Below are 19,985 nucleotides of genomic sequence, written 5' to 3' on the forward strand. Positions count from 1 at the left end.
CTTTCATTAATTTGGCGGAAGTTTTTATTTTACGATTTTGCACATGAAAGACCATGAAGACGAAGACTTTGAACGCTTTTACGGCTTTAGCAAAGTGTTTCATTAGATAGGTATGAATGGCCAGGAAAGATCAATTGTGTGATTATTAATTAAAAGGTACACGAAAAAGTACAATTATTTTTTCTCGAATAACAAAATAGGTGAATTAAAATCATGGTGAAACTACGTCCGAATTTACTTTAACAGTAAACTAATTCAACTAGGCTATGAACAGGTTTTACATACAGTCTTTAAATGATGTGATGTTTGACCGGTTGTAAACACCATGAGAACGAAGTGCAGTAATATGGGCAATATATGGATGCCAATGCTAGACTATTGATTGTTTCTTAACTTGGGTCGTTGGATTGCCCCTACATTCAAAGGGAACTGGAAGTTATTGTAAATATATTGTATTAAAAAAAGAAGGAACATACAATGAATCTACAATAACTTCCAGTGCCCATGCTATAGGTCCCAAATCTGAGCTGCAGGTCTAGCTCCAGGTCATATAGAAAATCATTTGGATTTTTCTTCATAAATGTTATTTTTAGCTCACCGAGACGAAGTCAGGGGGAGCTTATGCTATACCCTCGGCGTCGGCGTCCGGACCTGGTTAAAGTTTTTGTTGCAGGTCCTGTATCTAAGCTATTACTTGTCCTATCTTCACCAAACTTGCATGGATGATGCATCTGGACCTACTTATGGACTTGAAAGACTTGGATGCTGAATCTGAGCTCTAGGTTTCAGATGCTGGAGGAGGTTAAGGTTTTTGGAGCAGATTAAAGTTTTTGTTGCAGGTGCCCTTTGATAGCAATATCTAAGTTACTGCAGGTCTGTACTTCACCAAACTTGCATGGATGGTGTGTCTTTTGATACTGATGCACCAGACAGGCTTGAGTGCTGAATCTGAGCTATAGATTTCGGATGCTGGAGGAGGTTAAGGTTTTTGGAGCAGGTTAAAGTTTTTGTTGCAGGTACCCTCTGATGATTATATCTTAGTTACTACTTGTCCTTACTTCACCAGACTTCCATGGATGGTGCGTCTTATGATACTGATGCACCAGACAGGCTTGAATGCTGAATCTGTGCCATAGGTTTCAGATGCTGGATATGGTTAAGTTTTTTGGAACAGGTTACATGTTTAATAGATAATAGTACTATTTCAAACTTGCATAGTTGATTAAACTGCAGAATGAATGAATCACAGAGGAAGCTTCAGATGCAGAGCTTGATCTCCATTATCAAGGATGCTAAAAAATATATCTTAGTTATTACAGGTCCTAACTTCACCAAACTTGAACGGATGGTGTGTCTTATGATACAGATGCACCTGACAGGCATGGATGTTGAATCTGAGCCATAGGTTGCGGATGCTGGAGCAGGTTAAGGTTTAAATTGCTAGTGCCCTCTGATGATGATATCTAAGTTACTGCAGGTCTGTACTTCACCAAACTTGCATGGATGGTGTGTCTTTTGATACTGATGCACCAGACAGGCTTGAGTGCTGAATCTGAGCTATAGGTTTCGGATGCTGGATGAGGTTTAGTTTTTTTGGAACAGGTCACATGTTTTATAGATGATAGCTTGCATAGTTGATTTAACTATATTATAAATGAAACGCAGATGTTGCTTCAGATGCAGAGCCCGATCTCCATTATCAAGGATGCTAAAGAAATCTCCTACCTCACTCAAACCTGCTCGATAGATAGATGTGTATGTGTTTGTTGATAAATGATATAACATGATTCCTATGATATAGTATTGTTTGGTATGAAACAATATAATATCATATGTAATATTATAAAAAGTTATTTGATACTATATGATATTGTATCAATTTTTTTGATATTTTATGATATGATATTGTATCATGATATCGTTATGTATAGTATTGTATATTATGATACAATATTGTATAATATTATATTGTAATTAATTTATTATTTTATCACATGATACTATTACATAAGATATTGCAAAATATAATATTGTATCCTGATTATATAATTTTTTACTTTATCACATAATATTGTATCATTTGATATGATACAATGTTGTATCAAATTATATTGTATCATATGATACAATATCATATTATGTATTAAAAATGATACAGTATCATACAATACCATACTATATTATACAATATAATATCATATGTTTCAATGTTATGATGTATTATGTAATATGATATTGTAATATAATACTATATTGTTTTATATATAATGATATTGTATTATTTGATCAAATACAATAATGTATAACACAATACAATGTCATATCATACGTTACAATATCATATCTCATCATTGTTTATTATGGTATTTTATTGTATTATATGATATATGTTGTAAATATGATAGGATGCAATATTTAATGTTATATTATTGTATTGATTAACAAATGAACATATGATTTTCATACAATTTTTTAACAGATGATATACGATATTGTGTCAAAACAGAATCCATGAATATCCAAGATCATAAAGTATGATTTTCATTTAATATGATAAAGGTGGTCTCTTAAAGGTGAAGTCTCATAAGGGTGATGTCTCGTCTCGGTGAGCTTTGTAATCTGTGATTACCTATGTTTCCATACTGCTATTAAATCATCTGCTTAGTGTTAGAAGGCTTTGTAGACACATGTCAGGGAACTCTTATATTGTGTAGAAAATGCTTTATCAACTAATTCATCACTAAATAATTTGCATTGTACCTTCAAAATCTATATATTTTTTATAGGAACATTAAAAGCATACAATGTCAAATCCATTTGGGAGCTCCTCATCCCCATTTGGGTCATCATTTGGTGCACAAACGTCAAACCAGTCCCAGCAGGTATTCGGTGGGACATCATCACTTGCTTCTCCCTTTGGTCAAAGCTCTGGGACAACCTTTGGAAGTCCTGGGAATCCATCATTAGGATCAGGATCAGCAGTGTTTGGAGCACCAACAGGATCAAATGCTTTTGGGTCTGTTTCATCTGCATTTGGATCTACTGATAGCAGTAGAAGCTTTGGAGCTGGATCAACAAGCAGTGGTTTTGGGATGTCATCTGGAGGGTTTGGAGGAAGTATCACAGGGACTGGATTCCAGTCTGGAGCTGGGGGTTTTGGTGGAAGTTCTGCCTTTGGAACAACTACGGTAAATACTGGATTTGGAACAAGCAATGCTGGATCAGGTAGTGGTGGGTTTGGAGGTGGATTTTCTGGATCAACTCCAAGTGGTGGATTTGGAACAAGTGGATTTGGACAAGGATCCTCAGTGCTATCATCAAGTGGAGGCTTTGGGACAACCTTTTCCATGCCAACAACAGCTGGAGCTTTTGGATCTGGCTCTGTTTCAAGTGTATCTAGTAATCTGCCTGCTTTTGGGAAGTCGGTAGGATTTAGTTCTACAACTCAAACTGGGGGTAGCTTTGGAACAACACTCAGCACTTCCTCATCTGGATTTGGAGCAAATGGAGGCTTTGGTCCATCAACAGGTTAGAAATAAGAGGACTGCTATATTTAGTTCCAGTTATTTTCTTAAAATCCTCCTTTCAGCTGAGAGAGAATCATGATAGCTATTCCTATTCATTGTATTACATAACACTTTTTTGCATTTCTTTTTTTTTATCTATTGAAGGTGGTGCATCATCATTTGGGACAGGTGCAACATTTGGAGCCACAAATAAGCAAGGCAGTAAAAGTATACAGATGTCTTCATCAGGAAATGCTGTGAACTCCCTAAACTCCCAACCCACTCCTGCATTCTTTGGACAAGGCAATGTGTTTTCATCATCAACAGCTGGAAGTGGTGCAGTCAGCTCTGTTTCAGCTAGTGCCAAAACTGCATTTGGAACATCCACATCCATTGGGTATGGAAACTCAACAACTCCAGGATTTTCTGCCTTTGGGGCTGTTACAGGAACAGGAAATGCCCCTTTTGGCGGAGTGCCGTCAGCACCCAGTGGAATATTAAGTGGAGATCCTCCCAAAGAAAGAGGATCATTTGGTGGACCTACCCAATCAACATCCTCAGAGTTTAAATCTTTAACACAGGCGGATGAAGTTGGCCAGAAGTTTGGGGCAAAAGGGTCTACCGGTAGTAGTTCTGGTCTGTTTGGAAAAGGCTCCCAAATGTTTGGTAAACTGGAGTCCTCGAGTGCATCAAATGAAGGAGGGGCATCCAGAATGGGTGGGCAAACAGGATTTGGTCAAGATGAGCTGAACCAGGGATCAAAGGATAACGGAACAGGGGAGATAGTGGGATTGGTTCCTCCAGCCTCCAAGTTCATACTGAGAACTTCTGCTTCCAAAGCAATACAGTCCACAGCTGGTAATGACAGTAAGTCAAAGTCATTTATTGACAAGAAATGATAGAAGTACACACATGAAAAGTTTAAACATAAATAAGATTGAAATGAGAGTCTTGAAAATTTGCTTTTTTATTACTGTCTGTATCATACTACATTACACTATGGCAACATTTTTTGTTGAAAAAAAAAAATGAAATGTACTTGCATCTCAAACAGTTTATTTAATTCAGTAAATTCATCTGATGTTTCATTTACCAAGGTTGTGAAACATCAACCACAAAATCTAAGAAGACGTTGTTCCATGAGGAAGCTTACTCAGGGCAGAGACAAGGTAAAACATGTGGAAATTAGTGGTTTTTGTCAAAGAGTTTTTTCATTAACCTGCTGAATAATTTTAGATGTATATTAATAATATTTCATATTGTAGATGATGTATTTTAAGTAAAATGTTTGATATTCAAGAAACAAAAAATCCAAACTCTTTAGCACTGGTTATTTTATAGTCAAACAACAACTACTGACATATTAATTAGAAATGAAAAAGAAGAGGACATATTCTGTAAGAATTTACCGTAATCCATTACGTTATGAAATTATCTGTGATGATATTTAGGATGTTTGATTCTAGGTGCTTCGCAGGTCTTGTTTGGCAAGGCCATCGCTGGCTCACAGAACAGGGTCTGGAAACGGACCACAGATGGAGAGGAAGCCCGCAAAATCAAACGCAAGTCCAGCGACGGAACAGGTAAATTAACCCGAACTATATCATTTAAATAATTTTTGTTTTTGTTTTGAAGATTTTTGTCTTTGTATGGTATAAGCTCAAGAAGTGTGGTGTAGTCTTCAATAGTTGTAGACTATATCATTAAATTAATGTACTGGAATATTCTAGCATGGTGTTAAGGTGCATCGACCGCATGAAAAAGGATATAACTTTAGCTGCAATGAATTGCTCTTAATACAAATATATTGAAAACGAATAAATATTCCTCATTAATACATGTATGTAAAAGTGTTGTATGTTTGTGCAGTTATGCAATTAAGAATCTATTTTTTGTTCATATAGAGGATGAAAACCAAGCAAAAAGGACCACCACGATGAGGAGACATTCAGTGGCAGATGACAAAGACAGGGTCGCCTTGATCTGTAAGAATGTCCCGCCTCGATTCAACAACAGCCAGAAGCTTCGACAGCATTTCAGTAAATTTGGGGAGGTCGCCAGAGTTTTCCCAAAACCAGAGAGAGGAATGGCTACCATTCATTTCAAAACCCATGTAAGTCATTACAGTTACATGTATTTAATTAATTGTGATTTATTGATTAAAAATGAACCAGAATCCTTCAACGGATTTACCCGATCAATAGATGGTTCAAATAAAGACTTAAAAATATGTTCACTTTCTTAGACTTAATCATATAACATTAAAAACATTTCATCTGGAAAGAAATGTAAAGGAAATCTCAGTAATGAATAAAAACAGGACACCATTTGTTAGTTCGGTTCTCATGTGTCATGTTGTTGATTTTTCTAGGAGTCAGCTTTAGAAGCCAAAAGAAAAGGAGCAGTTATCATGAAAGGAGAGAAGAGAATGGAGCTATTTTGGAGCTCTTACTCACCTGCTGGGAAAGTCCAGGCAAGAAAATCCTCAGCAGAAGATGCTACGGGCCAAACCGCTGGACCAATCAAAAGACAGGCCCAAGGTTAGTCAGTTACGTAATATGCATGAAATAAAATTTGTGTAACATATTGTGGCCAATGTTTATTATATAAAAAATAATACAGCCTCATGATTCCAGTGTCCAGACTTCTTTTATTCCCTACTTCCTATTTTGACAATCTTTTATGGATAGTTTAAATAATTGATTTACATTGACTATTGCTAATCACAATCCCTGTTAAACATGTTTGTACTGTAGATACAACACGACAGTACAAATGGAGAAGAAATGAGGTGGATGACGAACTAGCCAGCATGTCAGGCACAGGTGACCTCAGTCAGCCCCAGCAGGAGGTCAAAGTTCAACCATCACAGTCCACTGAACGAGGGGCACGTCACTCCAGCCCTGTGCCCAGCACATCAGGGTCAAGCATAGCCATGGTAACAAAAGTAGACCAAGGTAAGAATGTTAGGAAATAACAAGGAAGAATGAAATTTTAACCTGAATTAAACATTTATTTATGTTTGTTCATTTATATATACAGGTATCTTGTTTTTAGAAATATTTATTAATGAAATAATTGTTTGTTACAGCTTCCATTACTACTCTGAAGAACGCCACTGCTAGAAGTAATTCAGATAAACTGCATATCCTCAATCTACGGGACAAAGTTAACAGGCATGGTAAGTCAAGACAAGTTTTATTGACCAGATCAATACATCAGAAAGGTAGAAAGGCAATATATTAGTGCATAAACATGTATACATAATGGTACAAATATCAGTTTAATCTTTTGTTTCTTGTTAAAACAAGAAAGTTTCAGAGAATATTATATTTTTCATCAAACATGTAAATGCAAGTAAATGTATGTTAATACGTTCATCAAATTAAATTGGCAATACCTAATGATAAAGTACTTTATGACTTGAAAAAGAAAATTCCAGAATTCTTTCATTAGTACTTAAACTTGCAAATGGGTTAATTGAAAATGAAACAATTTTTAGGTGACCCCACACAATACATGGAGTATCATTATTAGTCGCTTTTTGAGAACAAGAACACTCTTTATTTTTATTACAGGTTCTAAAAAGCAGGCAGACTTAGCCACGGCCAAAGCCTTTGTAGGGAGCTGTACGGACATGTGTCCCGAGAAAGAGCGTTATGACCGAGAGGAGAAACGAAGGCTTCATAACTACGAAGTCCTTCAGGGCACTGAGGGGGTAGGTCGCAGGGGGGCAAGGTCACAGGGTGAAAGCTAGAGCCTTACAACAGAAGTTTTAAATTTTATTTCACTGTAGAAAACTCTCTACACATCAAGCCTTTCAAATGGTATTTTGCAAATACTTTAAAACTTATTGGTGTCTCCAATGAATTTTTGCAGACTGGCAATCCACAAGTTAACCATTTCTTGGCAGTGAAGGAGTATAGTCGATCATCAGCGGATCAGGTTAGTTTGAACTTCATTAGTTTGTAGTGACATCATCAACATAATTATTATAATCCACACTGAGTATGGTTATATATTAACTCTAATATTAATACAGTTTACATATTTCTAAATGGAAGACAAAATCAATGCATTTTGATCAAAGGACAGGCTAATTTAATATTTTCAGCCCTAATTTTCAGTGACAAGTTTTATTTTCCTATAGAACTGAGGTTCTTAATACTCTTACAAGTATTGTATTATATTATTTCAATTTTAAAGGGACATGGTCACAATTTTGGTCAAAAATTATTTTTTCGATTTTAATGTTTATATTGCTTCAGTGAGGTATTTTTAATAGGCTGCCAAAATTTGAGTGCCATTTGTTGAGTTATAAGCGAGTTACAGAGCTTACAATTCCTCGCTATGTAAACAAAGCTTTTGTTTACATTTTGAATGTTGAAGTGAAAATTCCAGTTTTAGACCTAAAATGAATGTGTTAATCGTTAGGAACTGTTTATTTATGCTTAAAAAGAATGGGATTATAGACAAATCATCTTGAAAAAGATTTTTTACTGGTATATTGAACCTATGTAAACAAAAACAGGGCACGAGCCTTGTTTACATGACGAAGAATTGTGAGCCCTGTATCTTGCTTAAAACTCATCGACGGGCACCCAAATTTCATTTGATCATTTGAAATGCATTCATAAAGCATTGTGAATAATAAAAACAGAAAAATATAATTTGACCAAAATCGTGACCATGCCCCTTTAATGCTAATTGTCTTGTACAGTTTTCTGCAATATAGTTGTAGACATAACTAGTACATGTTTTGTACATTTGATCAACAGGAGGAACCCCTGCCGTATGAACTGAGGACTCTCCCCACCCTCACCTTAACGATGACCTACTTACTGAGCAAGATCGCTGACCGTGGGGAGGACGGAAAATGGGGCGATTGGTTCGATTTCTTGTGGAATAGGACTCGAGGCATTCGGAAGGTAACTGTACCATATCTGTAATATTATAGTTTTGACCAGAATTCCGGATCGATAATGTTTGACCATGTTGGTTCTGTATTTTGTAGTTTTGTATTACCAATGTTGAATAATTCTTGTTGTGTTACACTTTACATGATTAAATGCACACGCTTATCTACCTGAAGATGTTTTATTGGTTGACGCACATGTATTACATGGCAAAAGAATGCATAATAGCATATTTTTCATGAGGAGTACAATGTAAAAAGATACATTGAAAATACATGACTTCAGCAGTGTTTGATTATATAATTTTTTATACGACATACACATCTGAGCCTGCCCTTTACAGGAGATCACCCAGCAACAGTTTTGTAATACAGAGAGCACAGCTCTGCTGGAAAAGTGTGTCCGCTTCCACATCTTCTGTGCGGAGCGACTCTGTGAAGAGGATATGCATTCGTTTGACGACAAAATCAACAACGAGAACATGACAAAGTGCCTACAGACGCTGAAGGAGAACTACTCGGACCTGGAGAAGAAGCAGGAGTTCTGTCCCAATGAGGCAGAGATGAGGTGTTACATGGTCTTAATGAATCTCAACCAAGGAGACATCCTAAGGTAGGTTCAAATGCAGATCCCAGTCCTGGATCAAGGCAGTGCCTGTTGCCTAATCCAACTATGTTCTTTGACTTAATAAAATGTGATCAAATCATATCCCCAGTTTCTTTCTCATACATGTGCAGTATGCAATTCTTGATATCTAAGCTTATAGATATCTTCCAGGACATGTACATGTAAATCTCTAAAAGTTAACTTTACAGTTTGTTATCTCTCTGGTGACTGATTCCTGCAGGGATTAAAGATAGAGTAACCTATTTTGATATCTGGGTACTAACAACAAAATGTCCTTTGTCTCCTTTTATTGTGTGTTCAACGATTATCATTGACTATGTATTTCTTAATATCTTCCCAAGAACCATGAAAGAATTATTTTTTCTTGAAAGTGATGCAACTAATGTGAAATCTTCAACTTAATATGTATGTCATGACTGTTTTGTAGAGAGACACAGCAGCTACGACCAGACGTACGAAACACGATCTACATTAATTACGCGCTACAGGTGTACGCGGCCCTGAACAGTAACAACTATGTTCGCTTTTTCCGACTGGTCAAGGGTGGATCTTTCCTGTGTGCCTGTATCATGCACAGGTAAATAATGACATTCTGAAACTCATGTTACATTTATGTCATCACAACCATTACATTTATCTTATCACAACAGTTACATTTATTTTATTACAACAGTTACATTTATATTTATTTATCACATCAGCCTTTTTATGTGAAAATTCAAATCAGTCAAGTTACAGAATTTTTGCCTCTATGGTTTAATTTGATTTTGGGCAATTCAAAAAATACATCATCTCTAACTGAATAGATACAAAAAATTTTAGTGCCACTTATTTCTGTGTATTTGACTCATAAGAGTACAATAATGCAAACCTAAAAAAAACCCATAAACCCCAGAAAATGGAAAATATGACTGCTACGTATTTTTATGTGTATTCCTTCTTTCGGGAAAATTTTATATTTAGAAATACATGTATTTAGAAATATCTTTATCTTTATCATTGTTTTAAAAAAAAAAATGCATCCACATGCAAAAGCGATTTCTATTTTAAAGAAATCATTATCCATGGTTGAACTTGCAGATACTTTACTCAAGTCAGAAAGAAAGCATTACAGATCCTGATAAAGGCTTATAGAAAAGGTGTACAGGTAGGTCTCTTGTGGGCAGTTAGGTAAATAATGATATTAAATACCCATGATCCAAGAAAACTGGTCTCCACGAATTTGAATGATTCCACTGTTGTAATTGTCAGAACTTTTGGAGTGTGTGTACAATTCCCTTATTTATATTTATTGTATAGCTTCCACTGGAAGACTTGGTCAGGACACTGGGATTTGATGATCAGAATGAGGCTGCCCAATTCTGTCAATTCTTTGGACTGACCACAGTGGATAATTGCGTCACTCTGGACAGGGGGGCATTCATCGACCCAGAGGAAAACTGGTGCCCACGTAGATCAGCCCTTATTGAGCAGAAACGAAATTCTTCAATTGGGGAGGTAATAATGTGATACTTATGTAAACCAAACATGTTGAAAATACTGTGTTTATTGGTAATAGCCAAAGCATTCAGATTTCCCTTAGTGTTAACCATGTTCTTATTTCATAGGCTATAAATGGGGGTCCACTGCCTGTGTTTTCACCACCAAAACCAGAAAATAGCTTTGATGAGAATGGCAGGTTTATTGGCCAGATTATAGCTAAGGCTTCAGGTAATAGAATGATTGCATTTCAAACGTTTGTGGTATTTGTGGTCTTAATATGTTGATGAAGGATGTTCTAACAATTTTTGTTTGGTCGGTAGATCTAGTGGATTCTCCAAGGAAAGAACCAAAAAGTATCAGACCAGAGACTGACCACGCACCTGTTTCCACTGCAAGAGTGGTGACCCCCCAACCCCCAGCTGAATGCAAACCCAAAGTCGCTTTCTCATTAGAGGTACTGATGTTTTGATTGTTTTGCTTTGTCCTTTTGCAAATTTGATTCTGCTATGCTTTTACAAAGAAAGTTCTAGAGACAGTTTGACAAGACTTCATACTTACATGTAGGTTTGTAGTGGGGAGCTTTATTTACCGGTAAGTGGGCCATGATTTTCTTGCCATGGCATTCCCTATGAATCGTATTTTTTTGCTTTTTCTCATTTTCATGTTGATACATTTTATGGTTGTGGTTCAATTTCATGTTTATTCAAAGTGTTCTGTTTTATTGGATGTAGCTGAAAACAAGATACCATTAATGTATGGTAAATGATTGGTAAAACGCTTTGGTTATATGCCAAGTGAAATCAAAACCATCTTAGTTTAATCAACTGGTACATTTAAGCCTCATTTAGCATCATACTTCTATCAGATTAACATTTGCATATACTGTGGAATCATCATTGTTCGTGGGGGACCAATGTTAAGGGCTTTTGTGGTTAACACTTGCCCACAAATTTACATCCCAACGAACGTTTACACAATCATTTAATTAATATTTATCAAAATTATCCCGATTACTCTACCAATGAAATTACTTCCCCGCAAACCAGGAAAACTTTGGCTATCCACAAACATTGACCCCCACGAATAAAAATGATTCCACAGTATTTATCAGTAATCTACATGATATTGGTTTTGTTTCAGGGAGTCAAGGAGGAGGCGAAGCTATTATTCTGGGAGGTGATTGATGGCCTTTGTCTGGAGATTGGACAGGAAGTGAAGCGTGACATGGTGGACCCATTAATGGATTTCTCCCTGTCTGTGTACAATTCCATCTCAACTGAAGTTGTCACCAAGTTTGTGTTGTAAGTAATACTTATATAAGTATTTTTGTTGGAGAAGATTTTTGCTACCAGGCTTAGAAACTCTTAAATGGACTCTAGTTTAGTTTTAGTTTTGCACACAGTACACATTTATTGATTGATATTGTTTACACTAAGAAATTAAGGTTAGAAAAATTTTTATTCTCTCAAACAAATTATATTGTTATTTCAGAAAACAAATCACTATTATGGATGCTCATGCAACTCTTACAAATGAGTTCAGAAAGAGATGTAGGGTCATAATATGAGCAAAACATGAATTCACTTGATTCACTTAAAAAATTGTTTGATGAACCATCTGGCAAAAGAATTTCTATCATAAAAATTGAGTACTGATTTAAAGCTCTGTAGGTTTTGGGCAATTCCCATATCCTGTATAAAATTTTGAAGTCAACACCTTAGCTTACCTATACAATTATCATAATGATAAAAAAAAATGTGTAATTCTCTTACTTTATACACAATTGCCAGTTTTTGAATTGAGCTAGATTTGCTATATTTTTTATAAGGGAGTATGCAGATGCAGTGAAAACCCTACAGGAGCAGCAAAAGGCAGAGAGGGAAGCCCAAGCACGCAACGCTGCAGCAGTTCAGATAACCAGTGAGATTCTCAAGGAGGTCCTGAATGAGGAAACCCTCAACTCAGCCAATGAAGAGTTCAGGCAAGCTGTCTGTTTTATTAATTAAGAAGTTTGTCCTTTATTAGTTTGATGAATAAACTTTTAAGTCAAAAAAAGGTTCCATTGTTACATATTTCAAACATCTTGTTATTTTGATTCAGTGTTCAAACAAACACACTTGATGTTTCTCGTGATAAAAGCTATAACCATCTCCTATTAATGTTAGGAAGAGGGTTTATTTTTATTCATTAGAAGTAAAATAGTTAATGCAAGGTGCTTGTGTGATGTATGAAATGTGATTTATGAAAAAACTTGATTTAATTAGATATTTTTAAAATACAGGGAAGTTCAAGCTGAATTGAAGAGACAAAGAATTGAAAGGTGTTCTGCAGAAGTTGCAATGGCAATATTAAATACCTCTGTACTGGACATGACCCACTCTCTCTCTGAAGAATTTTACCAAAAAGATGTGGTAGAGCGACTGCAGCGATTGGCCGACCAGGAACATTGTGTCAAGGTCAAGAGAGCGGGCCGCTTTTTCCAGATGTGGAAAGCTCAGCACTGTGCTCGCGTCAAGTTCAAGCGCTCCATGCTGGATTTTCCTTCATCCAGTGCCATGATGGACCCAGCACAGCAGGTAGAGGCTCTGATTCCAGACGGGAGGAGAGAGGAGATTCAGGAAGAAGGGTTCTATGTGACCCAGACCACCAAACTGTCGCTGGAGTCGCCAGTGGAGTATGTGAAGCGATTGGAAGCCGAGGAAAAAGTGCTAACGGCACACGAGATCTACAGAAATCTGTGTCGGCAAAAAGCTTGGAAACCTTTGGATGTTGGGTCGCTAGTTGGGCATCAACTTTTGCTTCAAAACAAAGAGGCTATTAAAAGTGGGTCCGAGTTTGTGATAATATTTTAATATTTACCAGTGTTACAAATATTCAAAGTTGTAAAGAGAGCAATATTTCTGATAGATTTGGTATGAAGGGGTTCTCAGAAAGCCACATGTAACCATAGAAACCACAATTTGTAGTTCCACTTACGTGATAATGATGGTTATTGAATATATACTTATAAGTAATACCTATTCTTTGTGTCTTCTTTTATAAAAATTTTGTTGATTTAAATTAGGAAGGGATTGCACTATTCACATTTCTTTTTCTTTGAGATCCATATGCATGAGCCAAATGTAAATTTTTCTGAATTTCAAAGTATATATTGTACATGATTAAGATTGTATGGTTTATAATGAATTTTAACTTTTTATGTACAATGATGTACTAGTATTAGCTCTGTTTTTTCCTTTGTTATTAGGAGATCCAAGCTGTGGTAACATTTTCTGGAAGCTGGTGATTTCTCTACCGGACCCTGACCTTATCCAGACCCAGCATCAAGGTCAAGGTCTCCAGCAGCTCACCAAGTGGCTCAAGGCCAAGTTCCACCGAGGGACGACCACGTCTCAACAGCTCTCCTCTGTACAGGTACTGAAAACATGCCTTAATTCATGGGTAAGAGCGGCATTCAGTTTATGTTCCTTAAAAAAAAAGCTGTTACCATTGTACCTGTGCAGTTTTGATTTTCCTTTGAAAGAAATGTTATAGTAGGTACATTTTACTCAATGACATTTTAGGATGTTTTGATTTTTAGTTTGGTGTCTGTCTTCATATTTTCTCTGCAGTTGAATGTAATCTGTATATAATGTACATGAGTTTGAAATTGACATTTATAAATATAATGTTATCTTTGCTATAAACTTTGAACCAGATAGAAATATAAAAATCCAAAAGAAGAATGAAAAAAAGAAGTTCACATGTGATCTTTTATATGTTGTCTTTAATCAGATGATGTATATAGCTCTTGAAATGGTTTCTTCTCTTTCTTGTAGAATGAGCTGTTAAGTTTGTACAAAGTACCAGTGACCCTAAACTCTCTACAAGGCTCTCTGGGGGTCTGTGTGAGGCTCCTGGAGGGAAATATAGCTATCAGTGACATTACAGGCAGCCTGCATGGGGCCTCAGCTCTCTTTTTTGTCCTGCCTCCAGCAATCAGTGAGGACCCAGAGTGGGTATGTTGATTATTAAATGACCTTGGTTTTAAGCAAAGTGTGGAATGGTAGGGGGCTCTTTACTTAATGCTTGACTCCTCTCAATCTGTTTAACATCATCACTCATGATATAGCCTCTTTAATGTAAAATTGATCAGCATTGAAAAGTAGTAAGAATTTAGAGATATTATATGTTTTATTACATGGGAGGGGTGCTTTATACTAGTTATTTTATTTTCAGTTTGTTGCATTAATTTTCGTAAAGAATGAAATTTTAGGCTGTAAATGAATGTAAAGAATTGACTTGGATTTAGACAAAGCTATTAAAGGCTAAAAATAATAGCTGTATAAATAATTTTACATGTATCTTTGCTTCCAACAATACCAAAATTAAATTATTGTCAAGCCTTTATTAGATATTATTATGTTGTTCATAACGTTTACTTTATTCATTTGAGAATTATAATCTCATTACCAGAGTCTGTGGGAAGATGAGAAAAGGAGACTTGAAGGACTCTTACGAAGCAAGCCTATCTGTCCTTCGCTACCATTGGTTGTGATATGTCCTGTTCCAGCCAATGAAAATGTAGATGAGAACTTTGTGCAGAGATGTCTGAACATTGATGATTTGGTGGCCGAGAAGCTGATCAGTTGCATGACATTGTATGTTATAGAGTATGATGAAGATTTACCAGAGGGTGTGGAGGTCAATGACCCAGAGGTTACAGAAAAGGTAAGATGGAAGGGAAGGAGAGCTTTATATCAGTGGATCTAATTACAGTAAAACTCGGTTATAGCGAAGTCCAAAGGACCAATGGATTTACTTTGTTATATCCATAATTCGTTATTTCCGTAAAACGAATTCGTGATAATAACTATAGCGAGTTCTCTATATATATGTATTCTTTCACCAAGCTATAAATTTTGCTAATTGGGGCTTAAAATAAAAATGCATTACTTTGATACCTTTAATAATTGGATTGTGAATTGAAAAATTTATATGAAAATAAATTCATTGAAACTTTTATGTTAAATGGTGGTGCAAACATATAGGATTTTAAGAAATAATTGAAAAAAGAATTCTATGATATATTTAAAAGAAAATTCTTAACTAAAGTGGAATTTATTTTTCTAACTAACTGTCTGTGTTTTATTAGATGAGACTAACTATCTGTGTTATCTTAGATGAGACTAACCGCCAGTGTTATGTTTAGCTTTCAGACAGAGTGAGATGGTTGGCAGAACAGTTCCCTGGGACCCCGGGTCTCCAGACTCAGTACTGTAGGTCTGTGGTGGAAGACTTCCTACAGGAACACTTCTACAGCAGAGTGTTGTATAACCTCAAACAGCGCAAACTTCAGGGTTACCTGCACCAGGTAACGAGTCGTTTCACGTTGTACTGTGGTTCAATTAATATTTGTGGAAACAATTTTCCTGAATCAAATGATTTTATCAGTTTTAACATGAAACTGTCAAACTATGTGAATTAGTGGACAGTGATCCTATCAATACAATGTCTGATTAGAAGCTATACTTTGCTAAACATTTAATTTGGATCTACTTAACAACAAAATCCACAAAAATTGGTATTCAACAAATGCTGATGAAGCCACAGTAAACTGTAGTGCTTCCTCAGTTTACATTTTTGGAAAAATAAATTTATTGGTAGTATAGTTTCAGTGATTTCATTCAATAGTGAACTCTTATCAAAGCAAACTTTATCATATCACGTCTACATGTTTTTTTTTTTATAATTGTTCTGATTTCTGTTTGTTCTACAGGATCCAAACACAATGATATCTCTATACAATGCTGGCATTGTCCATTTACAACAAGTGCTCACGTCGCCAAAGCTGTCCAATCACTCCTGGCCAGTCAGTGAATTTACTCATTCAAGAAGGCATGGTTAGTTCAGATTGTGAACATTCATGGTTAATTTCTAGAAAAAAAATATTGGAAAATTTTGATATAAGAACTCTTTTTTTGATGCACAAGTACATATATTTAGAAAAGAAAACTGCCTTGGGGCTAAATTTAATTTTTTGCCTTAACTTGCAAAAACCCACTGAAAACATTTAATTGATGTATGTTATTGTTTCAATTTATCGTCTCTGTTTTCAAGATTTGCCTCCCCTGTACTGGAACACTGACCAACACTTGACAATGGTCTCTGACCTTCTGGCCGACCTTCAGCTCCCCAGCTTTACGTACAGTCAGGAGGAGAAAGATGATTGGTCGACAGTTTGTCAGGATGTCTGGGCTTATGTACAGCGAATCGTCGACGGATTCTCACCTTCCAATTCTGTGGATTTGGCATCAAAGTAGGTTTGAAGAAGAGGGAGAGGATAGGCAATCTGTAAGATTCTGGTCCCTCTAAACCTTTCAATTTATTCTGTGAAACTTAGAAGGCTATAATTAGAATAAGTGGAAACCCAGTATTAACTTTCAAATCATCTTGGGTTGATGATCAAATAAATTTAGATTTGAATATTTGATGACTTTTGCTGACACTGTGTTTCTTCACCTATTTCTCAGTATTTATTCAAAATTGTCCTTTTACATACAATTTAACAGTTCATCAACTTGGTATTACATCTTCCAGTTCAGTTGTGGAAATAATTTTGAGTTAACATTTAGCAAATAATGAAATGACATTTTATTTAGAATGTGTAAAACATAAGTTTGGCCCATATTTCAGAATTCGAGTTCTTCTACATCGAACTCGTCGGGACTTTGAGGACACCTGTGACCTTTGTACCGGAGTCAGTCGCTGTGACCCGACCTACATCAACATGCCATGGACTGACCTCATTATGGCCTGTGTAGAGTTTAAGATTACTGAAGCTGACTTCATGGATCCTAACTCAGAGGTACTTCTTGATTTTTAATATGATCAATGATAATACTGTAATTAAGTCTATGAACAAATTTATGCAAGTGATGTGACAATTGAGGTACTTCGTGATTTTTAATATGATACATACTGTTATTAAGTTTATGAAGTTGTATAAAGTACCAATGGCAAGAATTGCTATTTATCACATGTTTTTCTCAATATACGTTGGATATCACTCATGGGATAAATTTTTGATATTCCACTGTGTGTTCTTGCGCCACGTGACGTCACAATTAAAAACTACCATAGTTTCAGGGGGATGATTGATGTAGAATGAATAGGTAGCAAAACAACTCAGTTTGAAAGTGTACAGTAGTAAATGTGAAACATTTAATGCTGTTTTATTTTTTTTCCACTAATTGATAAAAGTATGCTTGAAAAAAGAAATTTTGTTTGTTTATCTTTAAGGATCTATTTTCTGTGCGTAAAGTTTTGACGTCTTGTAGCAAATGTGTTGTGTGGCTCACTATTATAATTTTTATAGAAAAAATTGAAGTTAAACAAAAGACGTGGTGAAACGTGATAAGAAGAATCTCTAATGATTTGTGATGGTATATGATTCTTATCCAACTCGTTGTGTGTTTCCTATCCCCTGGCCAAGGCTCAGGGGTAGAAAACATGCAACTTGTCGGATAAAAATCATATATCATCACAAATCATGAGAGATCTTCTACATATATGCTTTAACACCATTTTTCATGCAAACATATTTTTCAGTCTATAGAATAGATAATCTATTAGATCTGTGAAAAAAAGTGTAGCATGTCCAAAACAGTGAAGGAGACTGAGTAGTCAACAAATAAACCATCAGATTTACCTCTAAGTGTTAAAAATGATGTTATTATGTATTATTCAGTGTAAAAACTCTACAAATTTTGAATGTACAATCTGATGTTTTTCCTCTATCTTTTTCCTTCTTCAGGAAATTCATAGAAAGTTGTATGAAAATGTCTTTACTGATGACCATAAAATGTGTTTACTTTAATTTATTTATTTATATAAAAATGCTGTATAATTTTTGACTGTTTAACAGACAGGGATGGATGAGTTGGTGCTGGCGTATGACAAGGAGGCCCCCTTGGCCTTTGATCCTCCTTCAGAGTGGCGCTATCTGGAAAATGACCAAGATAGAGAAGGTTGGTTGGAACTAAAACATGAAGTACCGGTACTCATAGAAATAATGCTCATGTGTGTGTCTCCCTTTTTATATCAATTGATTCCATAGGATGACTTGATATTTGTCAGTCATCCATTTAAACTTTCTATCTAGAGATGTTATGATATATATCTTTATGTTGGAAAGTATCTCCATCTTGGACATCTGTAACACAACTGTTTGCATATTCCAAGGAGCAAAGAGCTCTGTACCTGAATTTAGGAATTATTTATACATTGAATAATTGCATTTTTCTTATTCTGCAGAAACTGTGTCTTTGGAAACAACATTTCAGAGAGCTGCAGCAAGAAAGTGTTCACAGAAAGAAAGCCTCTCAAATAGCAGACAAAAGAATACAAATGTCAGATCTAAAGAAAAGTCGGCATCTTTGGACCTGTTACCAAAGGCAGTGCATGATGCCACACAGACATCTACTCTCCTGTCAACAACAATTGAAGAAGAAAAACTGAAATCTAAACAATTTGAGAAATACCTTGAGAGTTTAGTGAACGGTTCAAACTTGAATAAAACAAATATCCCGGACATCACAAATATTCCTACGTGGAGTGTATACGATTATGAACAGGAAGAGAGTAAGATTTCCCAGAATACCATTCAGGAATCATTCTATAAGACAGAGGCCAGTGTTTGGAACTATGGACCTTATAATCTGGACAAGACACTGGGCCAGCCTCGGGTCTCTGAACAGTTTGTCCAGCTAGAGGAGAATCTTAAGTCAGAGAGGAGGGCCAGTGATGTGTTTGAGTTACAACTCCAGAGGTGGATGCAGACGGGCGTCTGATACATATACAGTACAAATCATTACACATGCACCAAAATTGCTACATGTGAAATGTAAAGGTTACCATTTACCTGTAATTTTAATTATTTACATGGGAGCTTGTCACTGCATTAATCAAAATTAATAGCTCCCTGTGAACCAATTACTGTGCTCAGTTAGTTTCTGGAGACACAAATTGGTGTTGACAGCTCAGTTAAAGCTCCAAGTAGAAGGGCATTTAATTCAGCCACTGATTGGTTTATGGTAAATACTCAATTTGAATGGATTTGCTTGACTGCTGTGGCTCAAGTAGCACAGCTGCAAACCCAATATACAGGTACATGTATTGTTTACATGAAAGGATACCACCAAGGACATTTATCCTCTGTAAACATGCCTATTTGGCAGTGATATCATTGTGGTAAAAAAACATTAAATGAATTTATTTTCAATTGGATTTTTGATTGTTATTACCGGTAAAGCGACCATTCTCATCTAAAAACCAAATCCTACTTCAGTTGGATAGGTTATATTAAAGAGAGCATTTGCACGTAAAATTGTATTATTAAAGCTTTCTCACAGTGTGTTGATAAGCTTGATTCCTGAATGATAGCTATGAAAGAGAGCAGTTACATGTAATTTTT

At 35.8% G+C, this 19,985-nt stretch overlaps 1 protein-coding gene across 3 annotated transcripts; it reads left to right on the top strand.

Annotated features, from left to right (window-relative positions):
* Window positions 1-5: 5 nt before the first annotated feature.
* LOC128159444 (germinal-center associated nuclear protein-like) lies at window positions 6-19,793 on the top strand. Of its 3 annotated transcripts, none has more exons than XM_052822544.1 (30): window positions 6-110; window positions 2,787-3,528; window positions 3,672-4,373; window positions 4,604-4,675; window positions 4,973-5,089; window positions 5,411-5,619; window positions 5,878-6,046; window positions 6,263-6,463; window positions 6,598-6,687; window positions 7,085-7,224; window positions 7,386-7,451; window positions 8,285-8,434; window positions 8,766-9,034; window positions 9,477-9,626; window positions 10,130-10,196; window positions 10,349-10,546; window positions 10,657-10,759; window positions 10,852-10,985; window positions 11,672-11,832; window positions 12,360-12,512; window positions 12,813-13,354; window positions 13,779-13,945; window positions 14,350-14,529; window positions 14,987-15,241; window positions 15,723-15,884; window positions 16,290-16,413; window positions 16,631-16,829; window positions 17,207-17,378; window positions 18,438-18,540; window positions 18,827-19,793. In XM_052822544.1, exons 2-30 carry the CDS (start codon window positions 2,805-2,807, stop codon window positions 19,360-19,362), a joined length of 6,315 nt encoding a protein of 2,104 aa, XP_052678504.1. In that variant the 5' UTR covers window positions 6-110; window positions 2,787-2,804; the 3' UTR covers window positions 19,363-19,793. The 3 variants fall into 3 exon arrangements, with proteins under 3 accessions (XP_052678504.1, XP_052678501.1, XP_052678505.1); XM_052822541.1 differs by having other exon boundaries at window positions 24-156; XM_052822545.1 differs by having other exon boundaries at window positions 24-156; window positions 3,672-4,364.
* Window positions 19,794-19,985: the final 192 nt, after the last annotated feature.

Source organism: Crassostrea angulata, chromosome 8, assembly GCF_025612915.1.
Source record: "Crassostrea angulata isolate pt1a10 chromosome 8, ASM2561291v2, whole genome shotgun sequence".
Classification (NCBI taxonomy): Eukaryota; Metazoa; Mollusca; class Bivalvia; order Ostreida; family Ostreidae; genus Magallana; species Magallana angulata.